At 42.6% G+C, this 25,541-nt stretch overlaps 3 protein-coding genes across 4 annotated transcripts in view; 1 reads left to right on the top strand and 2 right to left on the bottom strand.

Annotated features, from left to right (window-relative positions):
- Nucleotides 1-434: 434 nt before the first annotated feature.
- Nucleotides 435-15,369, bottom strand: CAMLG (calcium modulating ligand). Of its 2 annotated transcripts, XM_026454505.2 has the most exons (4): nucleotides 14,784-15,366; nucleotides 11,506-11,966; nucleotides 6,923-6,988; nucleotides 435-1,065 (listed from the first exon to the last, which is right to left on the bottom strand). In XM_026454505.2, exons 1-4 carry the CDS (start codon nucleotides 14,953-14,955, stop codon nucleotides 874-876), a joined length of 891 nt encoding a protein of 296 aa, XP_026310290.1. In that variant the 5' UTR covers nucleotides 14,956-15,366; the 3' UTR covers nucleotides 435-873. The 2 variants fall into 2 exon arrangements, with proteins under 2 accessions (XP_026310290.1, XP_026310291.1); XM_026454506.2 differs by lacking the exon at nucleotides 6,923-6,988 and having other exon boundaries at nucleotides 14,784-15,369.
- LOC116418775 lies at nucleotides 14,871-19,104 on the top strand. The gene is made up of 2 exons (XM_031935493.1): nucleotides 14,871-15,239; nucleotides 18,464-19,104. Exons 1-2 carry the CDS (start codon nucleotides 15,019-15,021, stop codon nucleotides 18,552-18,554), a joined length of 312 nt encoding a protein of 103 aa, XP_031791353.1. The 5' UTR covers nucleotides 14,871-15,018; the 3' UTR covers nucleotides 18,555-19,104.
- Nucleotides 18,365-25,541, bottom strand: part of SEC24A (SEC24 homolog A, COPII coat complex component) — a 90,996-nt gene continuing 83,819 nt past the window's right edge. The window contains exons 19-21 of the mRNA XM_026454496.2: nucleotides 24,181-24,273; nucleotides 22,669-22,772; nucleotides 18,365-21,293 (exon numbers count right to left, since the gene is read on the bottom strand). Coding sequence (XP_026310281.1) covers nucleotides 21,179-21,293; nucleotides 22,669-22,772; nucleotides 24,181-24,273 — 312 coding nt within the window. The 3' untranslated portion in view covers nucleotides 18,365-21,178. The remainder of the gene's footprint in view (nucleotides 21,294-22,668; nucleotides 22,773-24,180; nucleotides 24,274-25,541) is intronic.

Genomic DNA, 25,541 nt, shown 5'->3' on the forward strand with positions numbered 1-25,541 from the left:
TGCCTGTAATCCCAGCTACTCAGGAGGCTGAGGCAGGAGAATCCCTTGAACCAGGGAGGCGGAGGTTGCGTTGAGCCAAGATAGCACCATTGCACTCTAGCCTGGGCAACAAGAGCAAAACTCCATCTCAAAAAATAAAAACGATGTTTATAGTAACTCATCTAGACCATATTTGGGGGGAAAAGGACATCTATACTATTGGGTTGCTTGCCTCAATTCTTCACATCCCATTTTGTTTTTGTTTGCTTAAAACATACTTCTAAAAAGGGAAAACTCAAAAGCAAAAAGTTCCAATTCTGAATTTGGTATACAGCAATAAAAATTTTATAAATACCTTCCAATTTCACATGCATGAATCATTTCTTTGATTAAATACTTGTGCTGGAGTAAAAATTAAGATACGAACTCAACAAGAAAAGTTACAATGTGCAGACTTAACATTAGAGAATTCAGTTTCTTTCATTTTATTTTTCAGATGACTTCATTTCTCAGGACAGAATGACACAAATACAAGCAGTCTCTAGGGCTGGCTGAGACTATGTTTATCTGTTCTCCTAAAAGCACTAGTTCAGCTCCCAAAAGAAGAATTACAAATCTGAGAAGTTAGAGGAAAGGTACAGAATAAGGATTCTGATTAAACAAGAAAAATCAATTAATGACATCGGTACTCTGTTCTTCATATCAGTAATAATACAAACTCAGCCCTTTTAAATCAGAGAATCTGCCATTCTATTTCTAATAAAGTAGTTTTGCTACCTCTAAAGTAAAAGAATTACATGAAGGTGTAAACCAATTTGCCTCCTTTAGAGACACTGCAATATAAAAGAGGATTTTTTTTTTTTTGTAAGCTTCTCCTTCTCAGTTCTGCAGGCTTCATGGTACTTCAGAGCCCCAATAATCAAGCAGTTCATGACAAAAGATAAAGGTGAAAAAGTAGACACAGAGATCTGTGAAGACTTCGCCCATTTTGCTATAGGTATCCATTGATCGATTTATCACTTCAGCAGGAATTCCCGATAATAGAAGTGCAGCTGTTAGTACTGTTGTCTTTATCTTCTTTTCACTCTGTGTAGAGAAAGACTCAAATTAATCTTCAAAGTTTCAGCAGACTACATAAGCTCTATACAAACATGATCAACACTGCTATTTTCAACCTAAATGATTTAAAAACTGTTAATGATTTTTATTTATTTATTTATTTATTTATTTATTTTATTTTTTTTTTTTTTGAGACGGAGTCTTGCTCTGTCGCCCGGGCTGGAGTGCAGTGGCCGGATCTCAGCTCACTGCAAGCTCCGCCTCCCGGGTTTAGGCCATTCTCCTGCCTCAGCCTCCGGAGTAGCTGGGACTACAGGCGCCCGCCACCTTGCCCGGCTAGTTTTTTGTATTTTTTAGTAGAGACGGGGTTTCACCATGTTAGCCAGGATGGTCTCGATCTCCTGACCTCGTGATCCGCCCGTCTCGGCCTCCCAAAGTGCTGGGATTACAGGCTTGAGCCACCACGCCCGGCCTGTTAATGATGTTTTAAAACAATCAGTAATATACCAACATTTACTGAGCACATAATATGTAAATCATCAAACTGCTAGGCAATAGCAGATTATCAGTCTTGCTTTTTTTCTTTTTTCTTTTTTTTTTTTGAGACGGAGTCTCGCTCTGTCGCCCAGGCTGGAGTGCAATGGCTCGATCTAGGCTCACTGCAACCTCCGCCTCCTGGGTTCAAGTGATTCTCCTGCCTCTGCTTCCTGAATAGCTGGGATTACAGGCACTTAACACCACACCCGGCTAATTTTCGTATTTTTAGTAGAGACACCTCAGCCTCTCGACTAGGTGGGACCACAGGTGCACGCTCAGCTAATTTTTTTTTTTTTTTTTGAGACGGAGTCTCGCTCTGTCGCCCGGGCTAGAGTGCAGTGGCGCGATATTGGCTCACTGCAAGTTCCACCTCCCGGGTTCACGCCATTCTCCTGCCTCAGCCTCCCAAGTAGCTGGGACTACAGGCGCCCGCCACCATGCCTGGCTAATTTTTTATACTTTTAGTAGAGACAGGGTTTCACCGTATTAGCCAGGATGGTCTCGATCTCCTGACCTCATGATCCGCCCGCCTCGGCCTCCCAAAGTGCTGGAATTACAGACGTGAGCCACCACGCCCGGCTGCTAATTTTTATATCTGTTGTAGAAACAGTCTCCCTATGTTTCCCAGGGTTGTCTTAAACTCGTAAGCTGAAGCCATCAGCCAGCCTCGGCCTCCCAAAGTGCTGGGATTAGAGACTGCACTTGGCCTGAAGGCCTGTTTTTAATTCTACTTCCCCTGAAGTCCTCCTTGTGCTTTATTTACATAAAACACTGGAGTAATTTATATCTCCTGTGAGCTCCTACCTCACACATTATCCATGTCAGTCATTTAGCAGTTATTTATGTCTTGTCTAGTAATATTTTTCTTGTTTTTATATTGTACTGTTGTATATATAATAAATTATTATTTATGTCATGCTTCCAAGATGACACTTTTAAAAAACTTTTAATAGCAAGACTGGGCTGGGCGCGGTGGCTCACGCTTGTAATCCTGACACTTTGGGAGGCCAAGGCGGGCAGATCATGAGGTCAGGAGATTGAGACCAGCCTGACCAACATGGTGAAACCCCGTCTCTACTAAAAATACAAAAAATAGCCGGGCATGGTGGTGGGTGCCTGTAGTCCCAGCTACTCAGGAGCCTGAGGCAGGAGAATTGCCTGAATCCACAAGGTGGAGGTTGCAGTGAGCCGAGATTGCGCCACTGAACTCCAGTGTGGGTGACAGAGCGAGACTCCCTCTAAAAAAAAAAAGCTGAATTTTTCTTTATTATCACAAAATCCAATCATATGGTTTAAAATTTTTTTAAATATAAAAACCTATAGTTACCTAAGACAAATGAAAGCTTATGCTCACAAAAAGCCTCATACAAGGAAGCTCTTAGTCATAATAACCCAAAACTGAAAACAACCAAGATGTCCATCTACAGGAGACTAGATAAATGGATATAGTCATACAATGGAGTATTATTGAGCCAAGAAAAAAAAAAAGAAATTAACTACTGATTTATCCAACAACATGGATAAATCTCAAAAATATCATGCAGAATAAAAGAAGGCATGCAGAAAAAAGTAAAATCAAGAATGATCCCGCTTATATGAATTACTATGCCAGACACAACTAATCTATGGTGGGAAAAAGATCTTTGGGGTATAGGGACTGGGACTGCCTGGTAAGGAGCATGAAGGAAACTCCTGGGGTGACAGCAAAGTTATAAACCTTGAAAGAGGTATGGGTTTCACAGGATGTCAAATGTATCAAATGGTACAATTAAGAAGAGCATTTCAAACAATCAATTAATTATGCTGGTACCCTAGTCTTCATATTAGAACTACTTTTTTTTTCCTTTTTTTTTGAGACGTAGTCTCGCTCTGTTGCCCAGGCTGGAGTGCAATGGCAGGATCTCGGCCCACTGCCACCTCCACCTTCTGGGTTCAAGCGATTCTCCCACCTCAGCCTCCCCAGTAGCTGGGATTATAGGTACCCACCATCATGCCTGGCAAATTTTTATAGAGATGAGGTTTCACCATGTTGGCGAGGCTGGTCTTGAACTCCTGACTTCAGGTGACCTGCCCATCTCGGCCTCCCAAAGTGCTGGGATTATAGGCATGAACCACTGCGCCTGGCCTCAGAACTAATTTTACCTTAAAATTTTACCTAAAAAAGGCTGGGCGTGGCGGCTCACACCTGTAATCGCAGCACTTTGGGAGGCGGAGGTGGGCGAATCACAAGGTCAAGAGATAAAGACCACAGACCAGCTGGGCACAGTAGCTCATGCCTGTAATTACAGCACTTTGGGAGGCTGAGGTGGGCAGATCACCAGGTCAGGAGATCAAGACTGTCTTGGCCAACATGGTGAAACCCCGTCTCTACTAAAATACAAAAAAATTAGCTGGGTGTGCTGGCATGTGCCTGTAATCCCAGCTACTTGGGAGGCTGAGGCAGGGGAATCGCTTGAACCTAGGACGCAGAGGTTGCAGTGAGTAAGATCATGCTATCGCACTCCAGTCTGGCCGAAGAGCAAGACTTCATCTCAAAAAAAAAAAAAAAAAAAAAAGAGAGAGAGAGACCATCCTGCTCAACATGGTGAAACCCTGTCTCTACTAAAAATACAAAAATTAGCTGGGCTTGGTGGTGCATGCCTGTAGTCCCAGCTATTTGGGAGGCTGAGGTGGGAGAATCGCTTGAAACTGGGAGGCAGAGGTTGCAGTGAGTCAAGATTGTGCCCACTGCACTCCAGCCTGGTAACAAAGCGAGACATCTAAAAAATTTTTTTTTTTTTACTTAAAAAAAGAACCTTAAAACAGTAAATTGTAAGTTAATGTTATGTAAGAGGCGTGAGGTATACCAATGTGTACACCTACAACATACTTTGAAATGCATCAAGAAAAATTTGATGGAAAAACTTTACAGAGATTATCTTGGGTTTGAAAAATAAGAATCTGATAGATACGTAATATAATAAGATGCTACTTGTAGAATCTAGGTGGTAGGTATTATATAAATGGGTGTTCACAGCACAATTCTTTCAACTTTTGTGTTTATTTATTTTTGAGACAGTCTTGCTCTGTCGCCCAGGAGTGCAGTGGCACTATCTTGGCTCACTGTAACTTCTGCCACCCGGGTTCCAGCAATTCTCCTGCCTCAGACTTCAAGTAGCTGGGATTACAGGTCTGTACCACCATGCCAAGCTAATTTTTGTATTTTCAGTAGACATACAGTTTCGCTATGTTGGTCAGACTGGTCAAGAACTCCCAGCCTCAGGTGATCTGCCCACCATGGTCTTCCAAAGTGCTGGTATTATAAGTGTGAGGCACCATACCCAGCCAACTTTTGTGTTTAAAAACTGCTATAACAGGCCAGGTGTGGTGGCTCATGCCTGTAATCCCTGCACTTTGGAAGGCCCAGGTGGGCAGATCACCTGAGGCTGGGAGTTCCTGACCAGCCTGAACAACACAGTGATACCCCATCTCTACTAAAAATACAAAAATTAGGTGGGTGTGGTCACTCACACCTGTAGTCACAGCTACTTGGGAGGCTGAGGCAGGAGAATGAACAGAGGCTGCAGTGAGCTGAGATTGTACCCTGCACTCCAGCCTGGGCGACAGAGTGAGACTCTGTCTCAAAAACAAACAAGCAAAAAAACCCTGCTATAACAAAATGCTGTTATGTTGGAGAATATATAAAGTCTCCCTTTTCTCTCTTCCATTTACATAGTACCCATATATACATCTCTATCACACACATAAGTATTGTTAATAATTTCATGTATATTATTTGTTTGTTTATGCATATATAAGCAAAATCAAATAATACATGTTTTCTTTTCAAAAAGAAATTAGTATAGATTCTATTCTGAATTTTTCTTCTCTTAATATTTCTTGGAGAGTTTACCATTATCAGTACATTTAGAGCATCTTCATTCTGAATAGATATAATTTTTTTTTTTTTTTTTGAGACGGAGTTTTGCTCTTTGTTGCCCAGGCTGAAGTGCAATGGCGCGATCTTGGCTCACCGCAACCTCTGCCTCCCGGGTTCAGTGATTCTCCTGCCTTGCCTCCCGAGTAGCTGGGATTACAGGCGCCCACAACCACACCTGGGTAATTTTTATATTTTTAGTAGAGACGGAGTTTCGCCATGTTGGCCAGGCTGGTCTCGAACTCCTGACCTCAGGTGATCCACCCGCCTCAGTCTCCCAAAGTGCTGGGATTAGGGCATGAGCCACCACGCCCAGCCTCAAAGGTGAATTTCTAAACAAATGCTTCAATTAAAATTACAATGTTATTTACTCTTTTACTTCTTGTATTTGACCTATTTGACCCTTCAAAAATACAAATGCTTCAAATCCATTAAAATCATACACAGGTCTGTCAGCCCGTTAAATATAACACGTAAACAGCCAGGTAGCCATTTTTTCAGCAAAAAGCTCCCACAAAACTTGATCACACTAGTTAGGCTATCGCCTAGGTCAGGCAAGCCAAGCCTCATAAAACTGTATCTATCCTTAGTCAAGCAGGCCAGGTAAACAATGACTCTCAACATCATTCTGTTCTGTAATATTGGTCACATATTTATTGCAAATATCAGGCCCTCAACGCTGGCGATAAAGTGCGCTGCTATTAAGTGTACAATATGAAGTACAATGAGATAATCAAATCCGTTTTTAAATTAATTTCCTTTATTACAGACAAAATGAATTACTAAATTTACTAATTAAATTTAATACTTATCTTAAACAAGTACTCTTCACACTCTTTCATGAAGGACCTCAATTCACCGTAGACCAATATTTTTGTAAAACAGGATAACAATGTTATGGCAATGTCAAATTGCTATAAAAGTTTCCAATTACTCTTTTTTTTTTTTTTTTTTTTGAGACAAAGTGTCACTCTGTCGCCCAGGCTGGAGTAGTGCAGTGACACAATCTTGGCTCACTGCAACCTCTGACTCCTGGGTTGGAGCAATTCTCCTGCCTCAGCCTCCTGAGGAGCTGGAATTACAGGTGTGCGCCACCATACCTGGCTAATTTTTGTATTTTTAGTAGAGATGGAATTTCGCCATGTTGGCCAGGCTGATCTTGAACTCCTGACCTCAGGTGATCCACCCACCTCAGCCTCTCAGAGTGTGGTGATTACAGGCGTGAACGACCGCGCCCGGCCAATTACTCATTTTTTGAATTTAATGCATCACAAACACAAACACATAGTTTAGAGATAAGTGGGCAAACCATACTTTGAGTAGCACTGAATCAGACCGTAAGTAGGACTAACATTTTTAAGTTCCTTCAATTAGCTAGTCATAAATCAATCCAAACACATCATCAAAATTTAGAAAAAAAAATTAATTTACCTTGGGAAAATATTTGTATAATCCCATGTACGCAAGTTGCAAAGTAAGAAATGGAGCAAATATGGACTGTGAAGATAGAAGATAAAATTAAATATTTCCAACATAATCATTCAAATTACAATAAATCAAACAGCAGCTATAAAATTCTAAGCACAAACTGTAAAAAAAATATTGTTATTATTATTTTTTGAGACAGAGTCTTCTTCTGTCACCCAGTCTGAGTGCAGTGGCACGATCTTGGTTCACAGCAACATCCACCTCCCAGGTTCAAGTGATGCTGGTGCCTCAGCCTTCCAAGTAGATGGGGTTACAAGCGCCCGCCACCACGCCTGGCTAATTTTTGTATTTTTAGTAGAGACAGGGTTTCACCATGTTGGCCAGGATGGTCTAGAACTCCTGACCTCATGTGATCAACCCACCTCAGACTCTCAACATGCTGGGATTACAGGTGTGAGTCACCTCGCCTGGCAATTACTTTTTTTTTTTTTTTGAGACAGAGTCTCCCTCTGTCACCCAGGCTGGAGTGCAGCAGTGGCCGGAATCTCAGCTCACTGCAAGCTATGCCTCCTGGGTTTACGCCATTCTCCTGCCTCAGCCTCCCGAGTAGCTGGGACTACAGGCGCCCGCCACTTCGCCCGGCTAGTTTTTTTATATTTTTTAGTAGAGACGGGGTTTCACCGTGTTAGCCAGAATGGTCTTGATCTCCTGACCTCGTGATCCACCCGTCTCGACCTCCCAAAGTGCTGGTACTTTTTTTTTTTAAGACAGAGTCTTGCTCTGTCACCCAGGCTGGAGTGCAGTGATGCAATCTCGGCTCACTGTGACCTCTGCCTCCTGGGTCCAAGCAATTCTCCTGCCTCAGTCTCCCATAAAATAGTAATTTTAATGGTTAAAAGTAATCTTGTTTCTGCAGAAGGGTGAAGCAAATAAAAGATTTGATTTCCTAACATAAAATATGTTTCTCAGGTCATACAATTCTTTCACATTCTTTTAATGTCCCCAAAACTGTCTTCTCTCATAAAAAATTATCTTTTAGATTATTTAAAGTATTAAATGGTGACAGATGTTTAACACATCATGCAGTAACATCTCCATCACCCAGAGGGAATTAATTGACATCCAGGAAGCACACAGACAAGGCCCAGCACTCAAAATAGATGGCATTCTTCCAGCTATGCAGAAGGCTGAGGCAGGAGGACTGCTTGAGCTCAGAAGTTCTAGTCTAGCCTGGGCACCACAGCAAGATCCTATCTCTAAAACGTTGTAAACAACAACAACAAAACTAAATGCTTGGCTGGGCAAGGTGGCTCATGCCTGTAATCCCAGCACTTTGGGAGGCAGAGGTGGGCAGATCACGAGGTCAAGAGATCGAGACGACCATCCTGGCCGACAAGGTGAAGCCCTGTCTCTACTAAAAAATTAGCTGGGCATGGTGGTGCATGCTTGTGGTCCCAGCTACTCGGGAGGCTGAGGCAGGAGAATCACCTGAACCCGGGAGGCGGAGGCTGCAGTGAGCTGAGATCGCACCATTGCACTCTAGCCTGGCGACACAGAGAGATTCTGTCTCAAAAAAAAAAAAAAAAAAAAAAAAAAAAAAAAATCAAGAAAACCTAAATGCTATTCATTCCTCAGACTTCAGGGCAGGGAATCAACGCATATAGTTACCATCTGTCATTCTCCCATGGCAAGCTATTCTTATTATAGATAAAATCGCTTGGTCAACAAAACAGAAAAGATCAAAATAACATTCACACAATTACTTTTGAGACAAAGTGTCACTCTGTCGCCCAGGCTGGAGTAGTGCAGTGACACAATCTACTGTCACTGAGTCTCACTCTGTTGTCCAGGCTGGAGTGCATGGCATGACCTCAGCTCAATGCATCCTCCGCCTCCTGGGTTCAAGCAATTCTCCTGTCTCAGCCTCCCAAGTAGCTGGGACTACAGGCACCTGCCACCCCGCCTAGCTAATTTTTGTTTTAGCAGAGACAGGGTTTCACCATATTGGTCAGGCTAGTCTCAAACTCCTGTCCTCAGGTGATCCACCCACCTCGGCCTTCCAAAGCGCTGGGATTACAGGCGTGAGCCACTGCGCCCGGCCCCTCATAACTACTTTTAAGATGAAACTAATAAGAAGGGAGTGAAGGAGCAAACATTACTAGATGGCAGTATGGTGACAGCAGTAAGAAACAGTTGAAACTCTGATAGCAACAAAACCCAGAAAACCAAAACAAAAAAACTCACACAAAAATAGGACATAACATTAAAAGCATGAAAGCACAGAGCCCTTCAGATAGAGACAAAAAAGAGATAGGCAGCTCATTAAATGCTGAAAGCATCACCGATCTTTGCATTATAGCAAACTATGTTGACAAGTTATCATCAAGGAAAAACAAATAGAATCTGTTCAACAGATTCTATTTACGAAAACATCTGCATAAAAATAGATTTCAGGCCAGGCACGGTGGCTCACGCCTGTAATCCCAGCACTTTGGGAGGCTGAGGTCAGTGGATCATGAGGTCACAACATCGAGACCATCCTGGCTAACACGATGAAACCCCGTCTCTACTAAAAATACAAAAAATTAGCCGTGCATGGTGGCACGTGCCTGTAGTCCCAGCTACTCGGGAGGCTAAGGCAGGAGAATCGCTTGAACCCAGGAGGTAGACGTTGCAGTGAGCTGAGATCGCACCACTGCACTCCAGCCTGGGCGACAGAAACTCCATCTCAAAAAAAAAAAGATTTAAAAAAACTGTTTTGCTTAATTATATAAACTTTAATTATCTGGATAATTTATTTATGTGCCTGGTACATATACCTAAAATGTCTACTGAATGTAAAAACCTCAGCGCAAGACACTGAACTATGAGCTATGCTTTTCTGCATTCTTCAATATATTGTAAAACAAAATGACCACATCATGGTATAACCAAAATGGACTCATTATGACACTACATTAAGAAATGCTGAAATGGGCGGGGCGCGGTGGCTCAAGCCTGTAATCCCAGCACTTTGGGAGGCTGAGACGGGCGGATCACGAAGTCAGGAGATAGAGACTATCCTGGCTAACACGGTGAAACCCCGTCTCTACTAAAAAAAAAATACAAAAAATTAGCCGGGCATGGTGGTGGGCGCCTGTAGCCCCAGCTACTCGGGAGGCTGAGGCAGGAGAATGGCGTAAACCCGGGAGGCGGAGCTTGCAGTGAGCTGAGATCCGGCCACTGCACTCCAGCCTGGGCGACAGAGCCAGACTCCATCTCAAAAAAAAAAAAAAGAAATGCTGAAATGTCTTCTGAACCACAGGAAAATTACCTCATATTCAGGACCACAGGAACTGCATTTTACTATTTCAAATTATTTGAAAATTGATAATATACAGTATATATATGTAAAGAACTTAACCCTTTGGTTAAAGAATGAAACTGCCAAGGTTTAATCCCAGCATCACTTAGTAGCTGTGTGACCTTCGGCAAATGATTTAACCTCTCTGAGTCTTCATTTCCCAATGGATTCAAATAATACCAAGAGATGAATTAATATATGCAAAGCAATGAGAAGGGTCCGTAGCATGAAAAAAGGGTTTCAGTACAGTCATCCCTCAGTATCTGCAGAGGACTGGTACCAGGTTCCTCCTGATAACAAAATCCATAGACGCTCAAGTCCCTTATGTAAAATGGCACAGTATTTGCATATAACCTACTCAATTCCTCCCATATACTTTAAATCATTTCTAGATTTTTTTATGCCTAATACAATGTAAATAGTTGTTATACTGTTTTTATTTGTATTATTTATTATTTGTTATTGTTGTATTATTTTTTCCCCAAATATATACACATACATTTTTTTTTTTTTTTTTTTGAGACGGAGTCTTGCTCTGTCGCCCAGGCTGGAGTGCAGTGGCTGGATCTCAGCTCACTGCAAGCTCCGCCTCCCGGGTTCACGCCATTCTCCTGCCTCAGCCTCCCGAGTAGCTGGGACCACAGGCGCCGGCCACCTCGCCTGGCTAATTTTTTGTATTATTTTTAGTAGAGACGGGGTTTCACCGTGTTAGTCAGGATGGTCTCGATCTCCTGACCTCGTGATCTGCCCGTCTCGGCCTCCCAAAGTGCTGGGATTACAGGCTTGAGCCACCGCGCCCGGCCACATATTATTTTTGAGACAGGGAGGGTCTCACTCTGTCACCCAGGCTGGAGTGCACTGGCATTATCCTGGCTCACTGCAACCTCCGCCTCCCGGGTTCAAGCGATTCTCCTGCCTTAGCCTCCCAAGTAACTGGGATTACAGGCGTGCACCACCACACCCGGCTAAATCCAAATACTTTCAATCCACAGTTGGTTCAATCCACAGAGGGTGCAGAACCAACTGATATGGAGGGCCAACAGTAATTATTAGGCTCTGTATTTAACCAGAACACTTCATTCTATAAGATGAATAGCAAAGTTAATAATATATCTTCAAACAGCCACATGGATCCGGTAGATATTAATATTGGCAATGACTTCTATGGATCAAAAGCAATCATAATTATTAACATTTTGCATTTTCCATTAAGTTAGTTAATAATTTACAGATCTTTTCTTACCAAGTATTTGCAAACAAAAGCTCTGACTCCAAGAGCAAGAAGAGCACATCCCACCAATCTAAATATTCGAAAAGAGTCAAATTCTTCTGTTGTACTTCCATCGTCTTGACTGGGTTTTTCACTAATCAGCTGTTTCCTTAGCTTCATTGCTTCTTCAAATCTGGAAAGGTACTGCTCTAGGCCATGGCGGGCACCCCTCTGGACTGAGTCCGCTGTCAAGTCCCCTCTGTTCCGCTGCCGGAGCTCAAGGTTGACATCATTACTGCACTCAGGTGGTTTAATGAAAGAGTCCAATTTGTCTCCCAGTTGGGTCCCCTTTACCTCGGCCACACCACCCTGCTGGTCAGTTGTTCCTGTACTGACTGAATCACCCAGCACTACTCGCTTTGAAACTGAAGGAACGCTGAGGGAGTTCAGTTTATCACTGTCCTGCTGCTTTGATTTTGTTTGACTTTCTTCTTCTGAGAAAAGAAATTTAAAAGCCTTATGTATTTATTATATACTGGCAAACACCTTACATGTTTATGTTTTAAAATACGCTGTTGCAGCTAGAACTCAGCAGTCTCTGAATCAAAATAAATAAATATTGATTCTGCATTAAAGAAAAGCTGGTTTCGGGCAGGCACAGGGGCTCACGCCTGTAATCCCAACACTTTGGGAGGCTGAGGTGGGCGCATCATGAGGTCAAGAGATTGAGACTATCCTAGCCAACATAGTGAAACTCCGTTGCTACTAAAAATACAAAAATTAGCTGGGTGTGGTGGCATGTGCCTGCAGTCCCAGCTGTCTGTAGTCCCAGCTACTCTGGCTGAGGCAGGAGAATCGCTTGAAATCTGGGAGGCGGAGGTTGCCGTAAGCCGAGATTGCCCCACTGCACTCCATCTGCATCTGCCTGGCGACAGAGCGAGACTCCGCCTCAAAAAAAAAAAAAAAAAATCTGGTTTCTTCCTCTACACCCTCAAAATATATCACCCAAAATGAGTATTCTGCAGAGGAAATAACTCAAACTTTGTGGGTAAGAAATAAGATTAGTAGACAAACTGGGAAAGATATTCAGAGATTGAGCAAACTGAAAAGACCAACTTTTTATGGATAATATATCCCAGATGTATGATTGCATTGCCTGTCTTAGCTTATTTGGTTAAAAATATAAAATCAGTAAGGCATTTTAAAATCTGTGTTTTAAAATTAGATTTGTGAATTCAGTGCCCTATGAGCATAGGGTGTGGCATATCCCACAGCTACTGTTTATGTGGTCAGGCAGCCATTAGTAGGTAATTCAGCAGTTTTAAGATGCTACTCTGGTGGTTTTTTTTTTTTTTTTTTTTTTAAAGGCCAGGCATAATGGCTCACACCTGTAATCCTGTAAGCCCAGCACTTTTGGAAGCAAAGGCTGGTGGATCACTTGAGCCCAGAAGTTCAAGACCAGCTTAGGCAACATAGTGAGATTCCCCCCATCTCCACACACACAATTTTTTTTTTTAAATTAGCCGGGCATGGTTGTGTAGGCCTGTGGTCCTAGTGACTCTGGAGGCTGAGGTAGCAGGACTGCTTAAGCCCAGGAGTTTGAGGCTGCAGTAAGCTATGATCATGCCACTGCACTCCAGCCTAGGCTACAGACGGAGACCCTGTCTCAAAAAACAAAACCTTTAAAGACATAAAATTTTCAAAGCAAAAGAACAAAATATAGAAAGTACCGGCTGGGCGCGGTGGCTCAAGCCTGTAATCCCAGCACTTTGGGAGGCCAAGGCGGGTGGATCACGAGGTCAGGAGATTGAGACCAGCCTGGCCAACATGGTGAAACCCCGTCTCTAATAAAAATACAAAAAATGAGCCGGGCGTGGTGGCACCTGCCTGTACTCCCAGCTACTCAGGAGGCTGAGGCAGGAGAATTGCTTGAATCCAGGAGGCGGAACTTGCAGTGAGCAGAGATCGCACCACTGCACTCCAGCCTGGGCAACAGAGCGAGATTTCGTCTCAAAAACCAAAAGAAAAAAGAAAGAAAGAAAGTACCTCGGGTAAGATCGTAAATAATGCTTTAAGAATAAATAGCCTGGGCCGGGCGCGGTGGCTCAAGCCTGTAATCCCAGCACTTTGGGAGGCCGAGACGGGCGGATCACGAGGTCAGGAGATCGAGACCATCCTGACTAACACGGTGAAACCCCGTCTCTACTAAAAACTACAAAAAACTAGCCAGGCGAGGTGGTGGCGCCTGTAGTCCCAGCTACCCGGGAGGCTGAGGCAGGAAAATGGCGTGAACCCGGGAGGCGGAGCTTGCAGTGAGCTGAGATCCGGCCACAGCACTCCAGCCTGGGTGACAGAGCAAGACTCCGTCTCAAAAAAAAAAAAAAAAAAAAAAAATGGTTTTCTTACCTCTCATTTGAACTATCTAAAAGTGCAGAGCTATACACCTAAAGCCTTCCAGAACAAAAGTCACAAAGATCTAAGGAGCTTGCCAGCACTGACTAAAGGCCAATTACTAAAGGAAACAGTGGAAAAACACTGGGGCGTGCTAATTGTTCAGTTATACTCACGTGAAATAAATTTTTTTAAAATAAAATCACTGGACGTATGTTTGGGGGAGGAATGAGGCGCTCTCCTTTAGAAATGCAGTTCCAGACATCAATGACATCGATCTCCCCTGGTGAGGAGAGGAAACTCTCAGGTGCACGTCGCACTTGCTAGGTCTCTGAAGAATGCTCACTCTCACTTTTCCCACCTTTTCTTGCCGGCCCGTAGGTGACAAGTGTTGAGGGCACTGAACACATACACTAGAATATGACCACAGAGTCCCTGACACACGTAGGACGAACTAGCGGGCAGTTCAGTAAAGACAGGCTGATGTGGGCGGACAAGAGTTACACAGCACAAGGCAAAAGAAGGTAGACGCTACAAGGAAAAGCACTTGGAACCTTAACAAGGAAAGCCATCTTCCTAAGGGGAGCAGTGGACACGACAGTCTGGGGATACAACGTGCGCCCTTCAAGACGAGGAGTGGCTAAGGAAAAAAGGGGCTGTTAACGTAACTGGGCAGAGACAGCGAGGGCTCTGCAAGTAGGGTGGGGAAAATCTCACAGCGAGGCTCCGGGAAAATTGAGGGGAGCATCCTGGGGTTCAGGAATGAGAACTTGGGATATAACCGAAGGGGCGGGACAGAGAGGAAGTCAAAGAGCAGGGCTTGATGAAAAAGGTCAGCGGAGTGGAGGTGGGAGAGGGAAGAATGACCCTGAAGATTCAAGGGGATAGGCGGGAGACAGAGGGGAAATCGAGGCTCTTACCCGCGCCGCTCCCGGGCCTGTGAAAGCCCATGATCCGGTTGATGCGCTGTTCGGAGTTCATGAGCAGCTTTCTCCGACGCAGCTCGGCCCGACGCTGGGAGGCCGACAGGCCTGAGCCCGCTGGGACCCCCGGCCTCTCCCCGCCGTCGGTAGCGACGGCCATCGACTCCATCCTCCCGTCCACAGTCTGGGAGGGGTGGCAGGGGCGCTGGTGTTGGCCGCCGCGGCGAGGACGATGACTAGAGGCCTGGCCGCAAGGCGCGCGTCCCCTTCCCACTATAGTCCCTCCCCCGAGCGCGGTGCCGGAGCCTGTGAGCTAAGCACGCAAGCGCCGCTCCACGCGATCAAGCCCCAGGCTCTGGCCGCCATCTTGAGTGAGGGCAGCGCTGGACGCCCTGATTCCTCCCCAACTCGTCTGGCCCTCACCCAACAGACCCCTCTGCTGTTCACTCAGAGGTGAAGAAAACCAGCACCCAGGGCCGGGAGTGGTGGCTCACGCCTGTAATCCTAGCACTTTGGAAGGCCGAGGCGGGCGGATCACGAGGTCAGGAGTTCAAGACTAGCTTGGCCAACACGGTGAAACCCCCGTCTCTACTAAAAATACAAACAAGTAGCCGGGCGTGGTGGCGCGCGCCCGTAATCCCGGCTACTCGGGAGGCTGAGGCAGGAGAATCGCTTGGACCCAGGAGGCTGAGGTTGCAGTGAGCCGAGATCGCGCCACTGCACTCCAGCCTGTGCTACAGAGCAAGACTCTGTCTCGAGGGGGGGAAAAAAAAAAAGATGAGAAGAGAGAGAAGAGGGAGAGGAGAGGGAGAGGAGAGGAGAGGAGAGGAAACCGGGAGTGGGAAAGGGATGGCAGTGAATAGATCAGCCTAGATTTGGTGCCAGGAAGCAAAATGGAGGTTGCAGCGGCAGTCGCTTGTTTACAGACCGGCGGCCTGGCTTGTAGGGAGCCACCCTTAAAGGGAGCCTTACGCTGGGATTTGTTATTGGTGCCTGTTCCTCATCCTTAACTTCTCTACGCCCAAGAATACGGCTTCTGTGTTCTTAGGCTTTCCCCACGTTTTGTGCGTTTTTGTTCAAATCAGAATTTCCCAGTGAAGCCTTTCGTGCACATTCTATCTAAATTGCCAACACTCCCCATTCCCCTTCTCCACCTTATTTTTTCTCCTTGTCGTTTATGACCACCTCGCATGCTGTTATTTTTTTTCCTCCTTATCATTTATGACCACCTTGCATGCTAAAGATGCTCCAGTCTGGGCGACAGAGCGAGACTCCGTCTAAAAAAAAAAAGAAAAAAGAAATACAACGCTTAAATTCTTACAGCCGAATTAAAAGTTGGACTAGAAATTTATTCCGGAAAGAATTAATTTCATGGAACAGTTTTCAAATATTTGAAAAGGAAATGGCTTGAAGTTTTTCAGAACTGTAGACAAGGATCTTTAAAGTGTGCTCTGAATAACAAGCAGGATAAAAAAATAAACTACAGGCCCGGCGCAGTGGCTCATGCCTTTAATCCCAGCACTTTGGGAGGCCAAGGCGGGCGGATCCCCTGAGGTTGGGAGTTCGAGACCAGCCTGACCAACATGGAGAAACCCCGTCTCTACTAAAAATACAAAATTAGCCCGGTATGGTGCCCCATGCCTGTAATCCCAGCTACTCGGGAGGCTGAGGCAGGAGAATTGCTTGAACCCAGGAGGCGGAGGTTGCGGTGAGCCGAGATTGTGCCATTGCACTCCAGCCTGGGCAACAAGAGTGAAACTCCGTTTCAAAAGAAAAATTAAAAAACAAACAAACAAACAAAAACACCAACAAAAGAACCCAACAGTAATAAAACTATAGAACATTAAGGATAAAAGCCAAGACAGGTGGATCACTTGAGGCTAGGAGCTCGAGACCAGCCTGGTCAACATGGTGAAACCGTGTCTCTATTAAAAATTACAGGCATGCGCCACCACGCCCAGCTAATTTCGTATTTTTAGTAGCGACGGGGTTTCTCCATGTTGGTCAGGCTGGTCTCGAACTCCCAACCTCAGGTGATCCACCTGCCTCGGCCTCCCAAAGTGCTGGGATTACAGGCATGAGCCACCGGGCCTGGCCAGTCATCTCATGACACAAGGGTACGGAAGACAATGGAGTAATATCTTAACACTATAAATGGAAAAATAACCTTTGATATAGAATTTCAAACCCAGCTATCCTTGAGGAGCAAGCATCAAGAATTCAGTTTATGGCCTCCCAGACATCCACTTAGGCTATTTAAAGAACCTTCAGCACTAGTTTTTCATTGACATAATTTGGATGCACAACAGCACTACTTTCTAATTGGCAAGTTATTTGTGTCACTTTTTACTTAAAAAGACAGGGTCTTGCTTTCTTGCCCTGGCTGGAATGCAGTGGTACAATCATGGTTCATTGCAGCTTCACACTCCTAGTCTCAAGGGATCCCCCTGCCTCAGTCTCCTGAGTACCTGGGACTACAAGTGTGAGTCACCATGCCCCGCCACTTTTTTTTTTTTTTTTTGAGGCTGAGTCTTGCACCGTCACCCAGGCTGGAGTGCAGTGGCGCGATCTCGGCTCACTGCAACCTCTGCTTCCCAGGTTCAAGCAGTTCTCCTGCCTCAGCCTCCCAAGTAGCTGGGATTACAGGTGCCCACCACCATGCCCAGCTAATTTTTTGTATTTTTAGTAGAGATGGGGTTTCACTATGTTGGCCAGGCTGGTCTCAAACTCCTGGCTTTGTGATCCACCTGCCTTGGCCTCCCAAAGTGCTGGGATTGCAGGCGTGAGCCACCACGCCTGGCCTTTTTTTTTTTTTTTTTTTTTTGAGACAGAGTCTCGCTCTGTCGCCCAGGCTGGAGTACAGTGGCGCGATCTCAGCTCCCTGCAACCTCTGCCTCTCGAATTCAAGCAATTCTCATGCCTCAGACTCTCAAGTAGCTGGGATTACAGGCACCCGCCACCATGCCTGGCTAATTTTTGTATTTTTAGTAGAAACGTGGTTTCACCATGTTGGCCAGGGTGGTCTCGAACTCCTGACCTCAGGTGATCTGCCTGCCTCAGCCTCTGAAAGTTTTGGGATTACAGGAGTGAGCCACCGTGCCTGGCCTTTTTTTTTTTTTGAGGTGGAGTTTTGCTCTTGTTCCCCAATCTAGCGTGCAGTGGCGCAATCTTGGCTCACTGCAACCTTGGCCAGGGTTCAAGTGATTCTCCTGCCTCAGTCTCCCGAGTAGCTGGAATTACAGGCACATGCCACCATGCCTAGCTAAGTTTTTGTATTTTTTGTAGAAATGGGGGTTTCACCATGTTGGCCAGGCTGGTCTCGAACTCCTGACCTCAGGTGATCCACCTGCCTTGGCCTCCCAAATTGCTCAGATTACAGGCATTGAGCCACCACACCCATCCTACTTTTAAAAACTATTTTGTAGAGACAAGGTTTCGCCATCTGGCCCCGACAGTTCTTCAACTCCAGGCCTCAAGCGATCCTTACACCTGGGCCTCCCAAACTGCTGGGATCACAGGTGTGGGCCACCATACCAGGCTCATATCACTTTAGATAACTAGTCACTATATATAAGCTCTTTCAATTAACTTTATTGAATAGCCAAGTTGATAAGTTAGCACAGATCAAACGATTGTTTGCATGGGTTACAAGTGACTTTTTTTTTTTTTTTTTACAGGAATAAAACAGTGAAAATTACAAACCGTAAAAAGGAAGACAAATCTTGTCTCCAACATTTCAGAGAAGCAAGATTTAACACAGCACATTGAAGATCAATACATATTTGAATTTGAGAACAAGAATTTAATATTACAATATTATACACTACTTTACAAAATTAAAATTTCTATATAAGGATTACATATGTAATAGTTAACAAAATCTTGAAATCACATTTGGTGGTCCCCTAGATAATAGCTGTTATGCATCTTTGATTAGAAGAAATAAATCTTTATTCTAATTATTGCAAAACAGTCTATTAGACTCAATACATTAAATTAAAAACTGAAAATATATGCAAAGTAAAATAAATGGTACTGCTTGAGTGACTATTAGTATGTCAGACTTACAGAAATGTTATTTTAAAAATCCTAGAAATTAGAAAAATAGAGTACTTTTTATGGTAGAACTGCCATGCTCAGATTTAAATACCAAGATTGCCCTTGTCTGTTACATTAGTAGTTGTAGATCTGTAGAAAATTTAAGGATCTTTCATAATTTACAACTGTGATTAAAAAAAATATGGCATAGTGAAAATATTAGTTGCTTTACATCAAAAAGTAATACAAGATGATATGGCAGGTAGTGCCCTATCGGGGGGGAAAAAAAAGAAACTAAAAAACACATTCAACATTGCAAAAAATAATTGCTTTGTATCAGTATCTCCAAAGGCTCATTCATTCTCTCATTATGTGGAGAACAAATATTGTGAATCCTAACTAAAGTTATGTTTTTCATGACCTGTTATAAAATTATTCTGAATTGCACATGTTACACAGTATCTAAAATAATATTTAAAAGTAAATTTGTGAAATATACTAATAAAGAATGTGGTAATAACAAGAGTCATACCCACTTAGGGATGTAGTGAGAGGCACAAGGAAGATTATCCCTAAAAGCACAAATGTTTCCCTCTAGAAGATTCTTTATTACTATTAAGAAAGGACCTACAAATAACTCCACTTAAAATCACATTAAGAGGAACATTTTAGTTATTTTAAGAAACATCAGCATATAATGACGGTTTATTTAAAAGAGGGGATAATATAATTTGCTACAATTTGAAAATTGCTTCTTAATAGATGAAGCCACTTTCAAGAAAACTTCCAGTTCAATGTGCCACTTACACACTGCAAACCAACCTTAACACTGCTTAAGGGAGATATTTTCATAAAACACGATTATTTTGATCCAGCTGGCAAGCAGTAGTTGTATACTGTAGAGGGACTGCTTCTTCCCTATCCCAAACAACTCAGTTAAAATCAGCTCATACTGATATAAACCTGAAAGTTACTATTTCATTGGTGATCATATAAAACCAAGATTGTAAACACATTTTCTAACCCATTAAAACAAAATAAAAAACCCAAAAATATTTTGATCAAGTATTATACAGGAACATATTTAAGAAATTCGTAAGACAAAATCAATCTGTGAAAACTGAGCCAGACTCTTAAACAAACTATGTCACAGCACTTTAAATACACGAAATATAATTTACCTATTTGTAAACAAAATTCACTCAATCGTTTTCACTATAATATTTCTCTAGCTGAATCAAGAAAGCAGTCTCTTAAGGATTTTCAGAAATCAAGTTTCTTTCATAACTTTAATATGTTGGATTTGTATAATCTTAATATCCACCAAATCAAACAGCAGCATTTATGCTTTAATAGGTTTTCATATTCAAGAATAAATATTTCTTATGAATGACTTCCAATTTAACAATTAAACTCTTTAGAAAAATGTTACTGATGTATTTGGATAGTACTTTAGAAACCTTACACTTCTTCACTCTCATTTCACCAAAAACCCCCATTTTTATTACATACCCAGAGCAGAAATGCACCAAACAAAATCCACTTAAAGGATCAACATAATTAAAGTTTCTTATCTCCCTATTATCATTGCCAGTCCCAATGTTTATGAAGACAGCTCAAACTCTTTTCACTACAGATTAAGACAGTATGTCCAAGTCTTCGTCGGGAAATCAGAAAACCACCTAATGATAGTTCTCACTTCAAATCAAAGTGACTTTGTTCTTCAAGTATAAAGAATACTGACAGATTTTAAAGCTTGAATGTGTTTCTTCATATTTTTCTCAAGCTATACTAGAATTAGTTTACTCTAGTTTTATTCAACATGATGATCCTTTCCCTTCCTTAAAAAAGAAAAACAAAAAAACAGACAACGTGTGGGGAATGAATTCTAGTTTTCCTACATTATATTTACTTCCCATTGTTTTTATTTTAAAAACATCACTACCAGTGAATTTGTAACTTCCCTGCACCACAGTCTTGTGAGGTTTTAAATGTAGCAGCCAAAAATTCAGAGAAATATACATGTAGAACACAGAAATCTTTATTTTACAAAATGTACTTTGCCTCTGCAATATTGTCTTATTTTAATTCATAACAACTCAAACATAATTGGCAAGAAAAAAGTATCATATGTAGCTATATTCTGATTTGAAAAATACAATATTTCAGAGTTGCATGTTTGATTCTCTGCTGTCGTCTTTTATTTGCTATAGGTTGTTGAAATCACAGTGAGAACATCTCAATCATCACATTAGTCCACAAACATAATAGAAAAGAAGGTATTACACATTTCCAGGTATTCTGCACTATTGTGATGTTCCTTAGAAATAATTAAGTCAAATTTCTTCATTCATTCATTTATTCACTTGTTGCTGTATATGCAACAGGAATTCATAATATGATAGTGCAGATTCTGTTCTGTCTTCTATCATGTTTTGAAGGAAGTTTGCTTTCATTGGACTCTCATCCCTTAGGAATAAAAGGCAAAAACTTTTAGATAAAATGTAGCAGTAAAATAAAGACTTGTCAGAAGGCTTCTGATTTTCTCATAACCATAATAACATTTACTATATAAACAGTTACTTCTAGAGGCTTTCTCTGAGAATACTTGGTTGATTATGTAAATTTCAAGCTGTTTAAGGGAAAAGCTTATGGTGTATGATGGAATTAAGATAAATAGTTGATCCAGAAATTCCACTTTATATCCAAAGGAATTGAAATCAGTATATCAAAGAGATGTCTGCACTTCCATGATCCCTGTAGCATTAATCACAAGAGCCAAGATATGGAAATAACTGAATGGATTTTTCAAATGTGGTATATATACACAATGGAATTCTACTGAGCCTTTTTTTTTTTTTTTTCCTTGAGATGGAGTTTTGTTCTTGTTGCCCAGGCTGGAGTGCAATGGCACAATCCTGGCTCACCGCAACCTGTGCCTCCTGGGTTCAAGCTATTTTCCTGCCTTAGCCTCCCGAGTAGCTGGGATTACAGGCATGCGCCACCACGCCAGGCTAATTTTGTATTTTTAGTAGGGACGGGGTTTCTCCATGTTGGTCAGGCTGGTCTCGAACTCCCAACCTCAGGTGATACACCCGCCTCAACCTCCCAAGGTGCTGGGATTACAGGCATGAGCCACCGCACCCGACGACTTCTATTCAGCCTTTAAAAAACAGGAAATTCTGTCATTTGTGACATTATGCTGAGTCACAATCACAGAGAGACAGGCACAGAGAGACAAATACCACACAATCTTACTTATGTGTGGAACCTAAAAAACCAGGCAGAGAGAGACAAATACCACACAATCTTACTTATGTGTGGAACCTAAAAAAGTTGAACTCATATAAGTAGAAAGTAGAATTATGGTTATTAGAGGTTAGGAGGCAGGAAGTGGGTGTGGAGAAGGAAAGAAGAGATACTAGTCAAAGGGTACAAAATTTCAGTTAGGATGAATAGATTCTGGTGATCTATTACACAGTATGACTATGGTTAACAATAATGTATATTTTCAAATAGGCAAAATTATGGATTTTAAATGTTCTCACCACAAACAATAATTGGCTGAGAAGATGAATATGTTAATTAGCCTAATTTGACCATTCCACAATGTATACATGTATCAAGAAATCAGTGTACCCCATAAATATATACACTTACTATTAGTCAATTAAAAATGAAAAAAGTTTAGTATTTCCAATAATTGGATATAAGGCATGATTTACTGCTATTTATTGAGAAGAATTGTTTGTCTTTCATCTCCTTTTTTTTGCTATACTCTTGTCAGGTCGTGACAAGGCCAAACAAATTGTTTTACTGCTAGCAAATGGAAAATTCAACTTACCTTATTACATAAAGTATTGGGAAAAATGGTCTCTGCTCTCTAAGCCAAGAGATGAAAGCTATTATTCTGGCAGATTCTGGTGTATCAAGTTCTGGAAGGTCTGTCTGTTAATCAAAACCAACAATACCCAATTACTTTAATTACATATCTAATGCATGGTCTATGGTACTTTTCAAATTTTTATTTTTTTAATTACTTTTTTTTTCTTTTTTGAGACAAGGTCTCTGTCGCCAGGCTAGAGTGCAGTGGCATAATCATGGCTCACTGCAGTCTCAACCTCCAGGCTCCAGTGATCCTCCCACCTTAGCTCCTGAGTAGTTGGGACTACAGGGGCATGCCACCATACCTGGCTAATTTTTGTATTTCTTGTAGAGATAGGGTTTTGCCATGTTGCCCAGGCTGATTTCAAACTCCTGGGCTCAGGCAATACACCTGTCTCGGCCTCCCAAAGTGCTGGGATTACAGGAGTGAGCCACAGAACCCGGCCTACTTCTCACATTTAACTTATTTTTTGAGACAGGGTCTTGCTCTGTTGCCCAGGCTGAAGTGCACTGGTGTGATCATGGCTCACTGTAACCTCCACTGCCTCCCAAGGCTCAAGTGATTATCTCACCTCAGCCCCACCAAGCAGCTGGAATAAGAGGCATGTGCTACCTGCCAGCTAAATTTTGTATTTTTTAGTACTGAGCACCATGTTGCTCAAGCTGGTCTCGAACTCGGGCTTAAGCAGTCTGCCCACCTCAGCCTCCCAAATTGCTGGGATAATAAGTATGAGCCACCATGCCTGGCCTTGACTTTTAACATGTATATGAATCACCTGATCATCTTGTTGAACTACAGATAATGATTTAGGAGGTCTGGGGCAGGGGTGTGGTCCTGAGATTTTGCATTCCTAAAAAATTCCTGCAGTCATGCCAACGCAACTTGACTTGGGACCACAATTTTCTACGAATAATCTAGAATAGGAGTAAGCAAACTTCTTAAAGATCATTTGGTTTCTGCTGCAACTACTTAACTTTGCCATTGTTTTTTATTTTTTGAGACAGAGTTTTGCACTTGTTGCCCAGGCTGGAGTGCAATGGCGTGATCTTGGCTCACTGCAACGTCCACCTCCCAGGTTCAAGCGATTCTCCTGCCTCAACCTCCCGAGTAGCTGGGACTACAGGCATGCACCACCACACCCAGCTAATTTTTGTATTTTTAGTAGAGACGGGGTTTCACCATGTTGGCCAGGATGGTCTCGATTTCTTGACCTCGTGATCAGCCCACCTTGGCCTCCCAAAGTGCTGGGATTACAGCGTGAGCCACTGCGCCTGGCCTATCTGCCTTTTAAATACATAAATTCCCTAATGATTCTATGAATGGAGTGATATAATCCACCAATATGAAAACTTATCAATAAAAATTTTTGGTATGATTCTGTTATTATTTTCTGATATCAAAATAGGGGATATTCATGTTTTTGCCACCTTTGAAATGCCCTTTATAATCACTATAATAAAAGAATCTTACCATAGGCTGTGGAATCGATGCATAGTTTTGAACTCCTAGAACTTGGCTGAGAAAATTCTGTGTACAATTTTTTCCAACCCAAAGCATCAGTACCTAGGGACAGGAATAAAATTATTTTGAGAAGTAGCATACATAAAGGTGAGTCTGTTGAGTGAGTATATTTTATTTTTATTTTATATATATATATTTGTGAGATAGGGTCTTACTCTTGTCACCCAGGCTGGAGTGCAGTGGTGCAATCTCAGCTCACTGCAACCTCCGCCTCCTGGGTTCAAGCAATTTCCCATCTCAGCCTCCAGAGTAGCTGGAACTACAGGCATGTGCCACCATGCCCAGCTAATTTTTGTATTTTCAGTAGAGATGGGGTTTCGCCATGTTGGCCAGGCTAGTCTTGAACTCCTGACCTCAAGAGATCTGCCTGCCTCAGCCTCCCAAAGTGCTGGGATTACAGGTGTGAACCACCACACCCAGCCTGATTATATTTTAAAAGGTCAAAAAGGTAAGTATATTTAGTGAGATTGTACAGCCTTTAACTGAATAGTAATTAGTATTTACTTGATGAGACATTTTATGCTTGGCATGAAACAAGGAGGATATGGAGGGGGAAGGTGGCAGACAAATGTACTGTCATGAATCACTGAACAATAGGATACATGCTGAGAAACGTTTTGTTATGTGATTTCGTTGTGTGAACATCATAGAGTGTATTTACACAAGCCTTAATGGTATAGCCTACTGTACCTAGGCTACAAACCTCTATAGGTTGGTACTGAATACTGTAGGCAACTATAACACAATGCTAAGTATTTGTATATCTAAACATAGGAAAGGTATAGTAAAAATATGGTAGAAAGGATAAACATTACAGCTGTATAGGGCACTTACCACGAACGGAGCACATAAGACTGAAAGTTGCTCTGGGTGAGTCAGTGAGTGGTGAGTGAATGTAAAGGCCTAGGACATTACTGGACACTGCTATAAACTTTACAAACACTGTACATTTAGGCTATACTAGATATATACATAAAATTTCTTTCTTCAATAATTAACCTTAGTTTACTATAACTTTTTTTTTTTTTTTTGAGACGGAGTCTCGCTCTGTCACCCAGGCTGGAGTGCAGTGGCGCGATCTCGGCTCACTGCAAGCTCCGCCTCCCGGGTTCACACCATTCTCCTGCCTCAGCTTCCTGAGTAGCTGGGACTACAGGCGCCCGCCACCACACCCAGCTAATTTTTGTATTTTTAGTAGAGACGGGGTTTCACCGTGTTAGCCAGGATCGTCTCGATCTCCTGAACTTGTAATCCGCCCGCCTTGGCCTCCCAAAGTGCTGGGATTACAGGCTTGAGCCACCGCGCCCGGT

Source organism: Piliocolobus tephrosceles, chromosome 4, assembly GCF_002776525.5.
Source record: "Piliocolobus tephrosceles isolate RC106 chromosome 4, ASM277652v3, whole genome shotgun sequence".
NCBI lineage: Eukaryota > Metazoa > Chordata > Mammalia > Primates > Cercopithecidae > Piliocolobus > Piliocolobus tephrosceles.

Excerpts from the sequence above, each read along its gene's own strand:
- LOC116418775 (XM_031935493.1), top strand. The coding sequence starts at position 15,019 with ATGACTAGAGGCCTGGCCGCAAGGCGCGCGTCCCCTTCCCACTATAGT. Across the intron at positions 15,240-18,463 it reads CCTCTGCTGTTCACTCAGAG|GAATAAAACAGTGAAAATTA; the intron begins GTGAAGAAAACC and ends TTTTTTTTACAG.
- CAMLG (XM_026454505.2), bottom strand. The coding sequence starts at position 14,955 with ATGGAGTCGATGGCCGTCGCTACCGACGGCGGGGAGAGGCCGGGGGTC. Across the intron at positions 11,967-14,783 it reads CAGGCCCGGGAGCGGCGCGG|AAGAAGAAAGTCAAACAAAA; the intron begins GTAAGAGCCTCG and ends TTCTTTTCTCAG. Across the intron at positions 6,989-11,505 it reads CTTTTGTTTGCAAATACTTG|TCCATATTTGCTCCATTTCT; the intron begins GTAAGAAAAGAT and ends CTATCTTCACAG.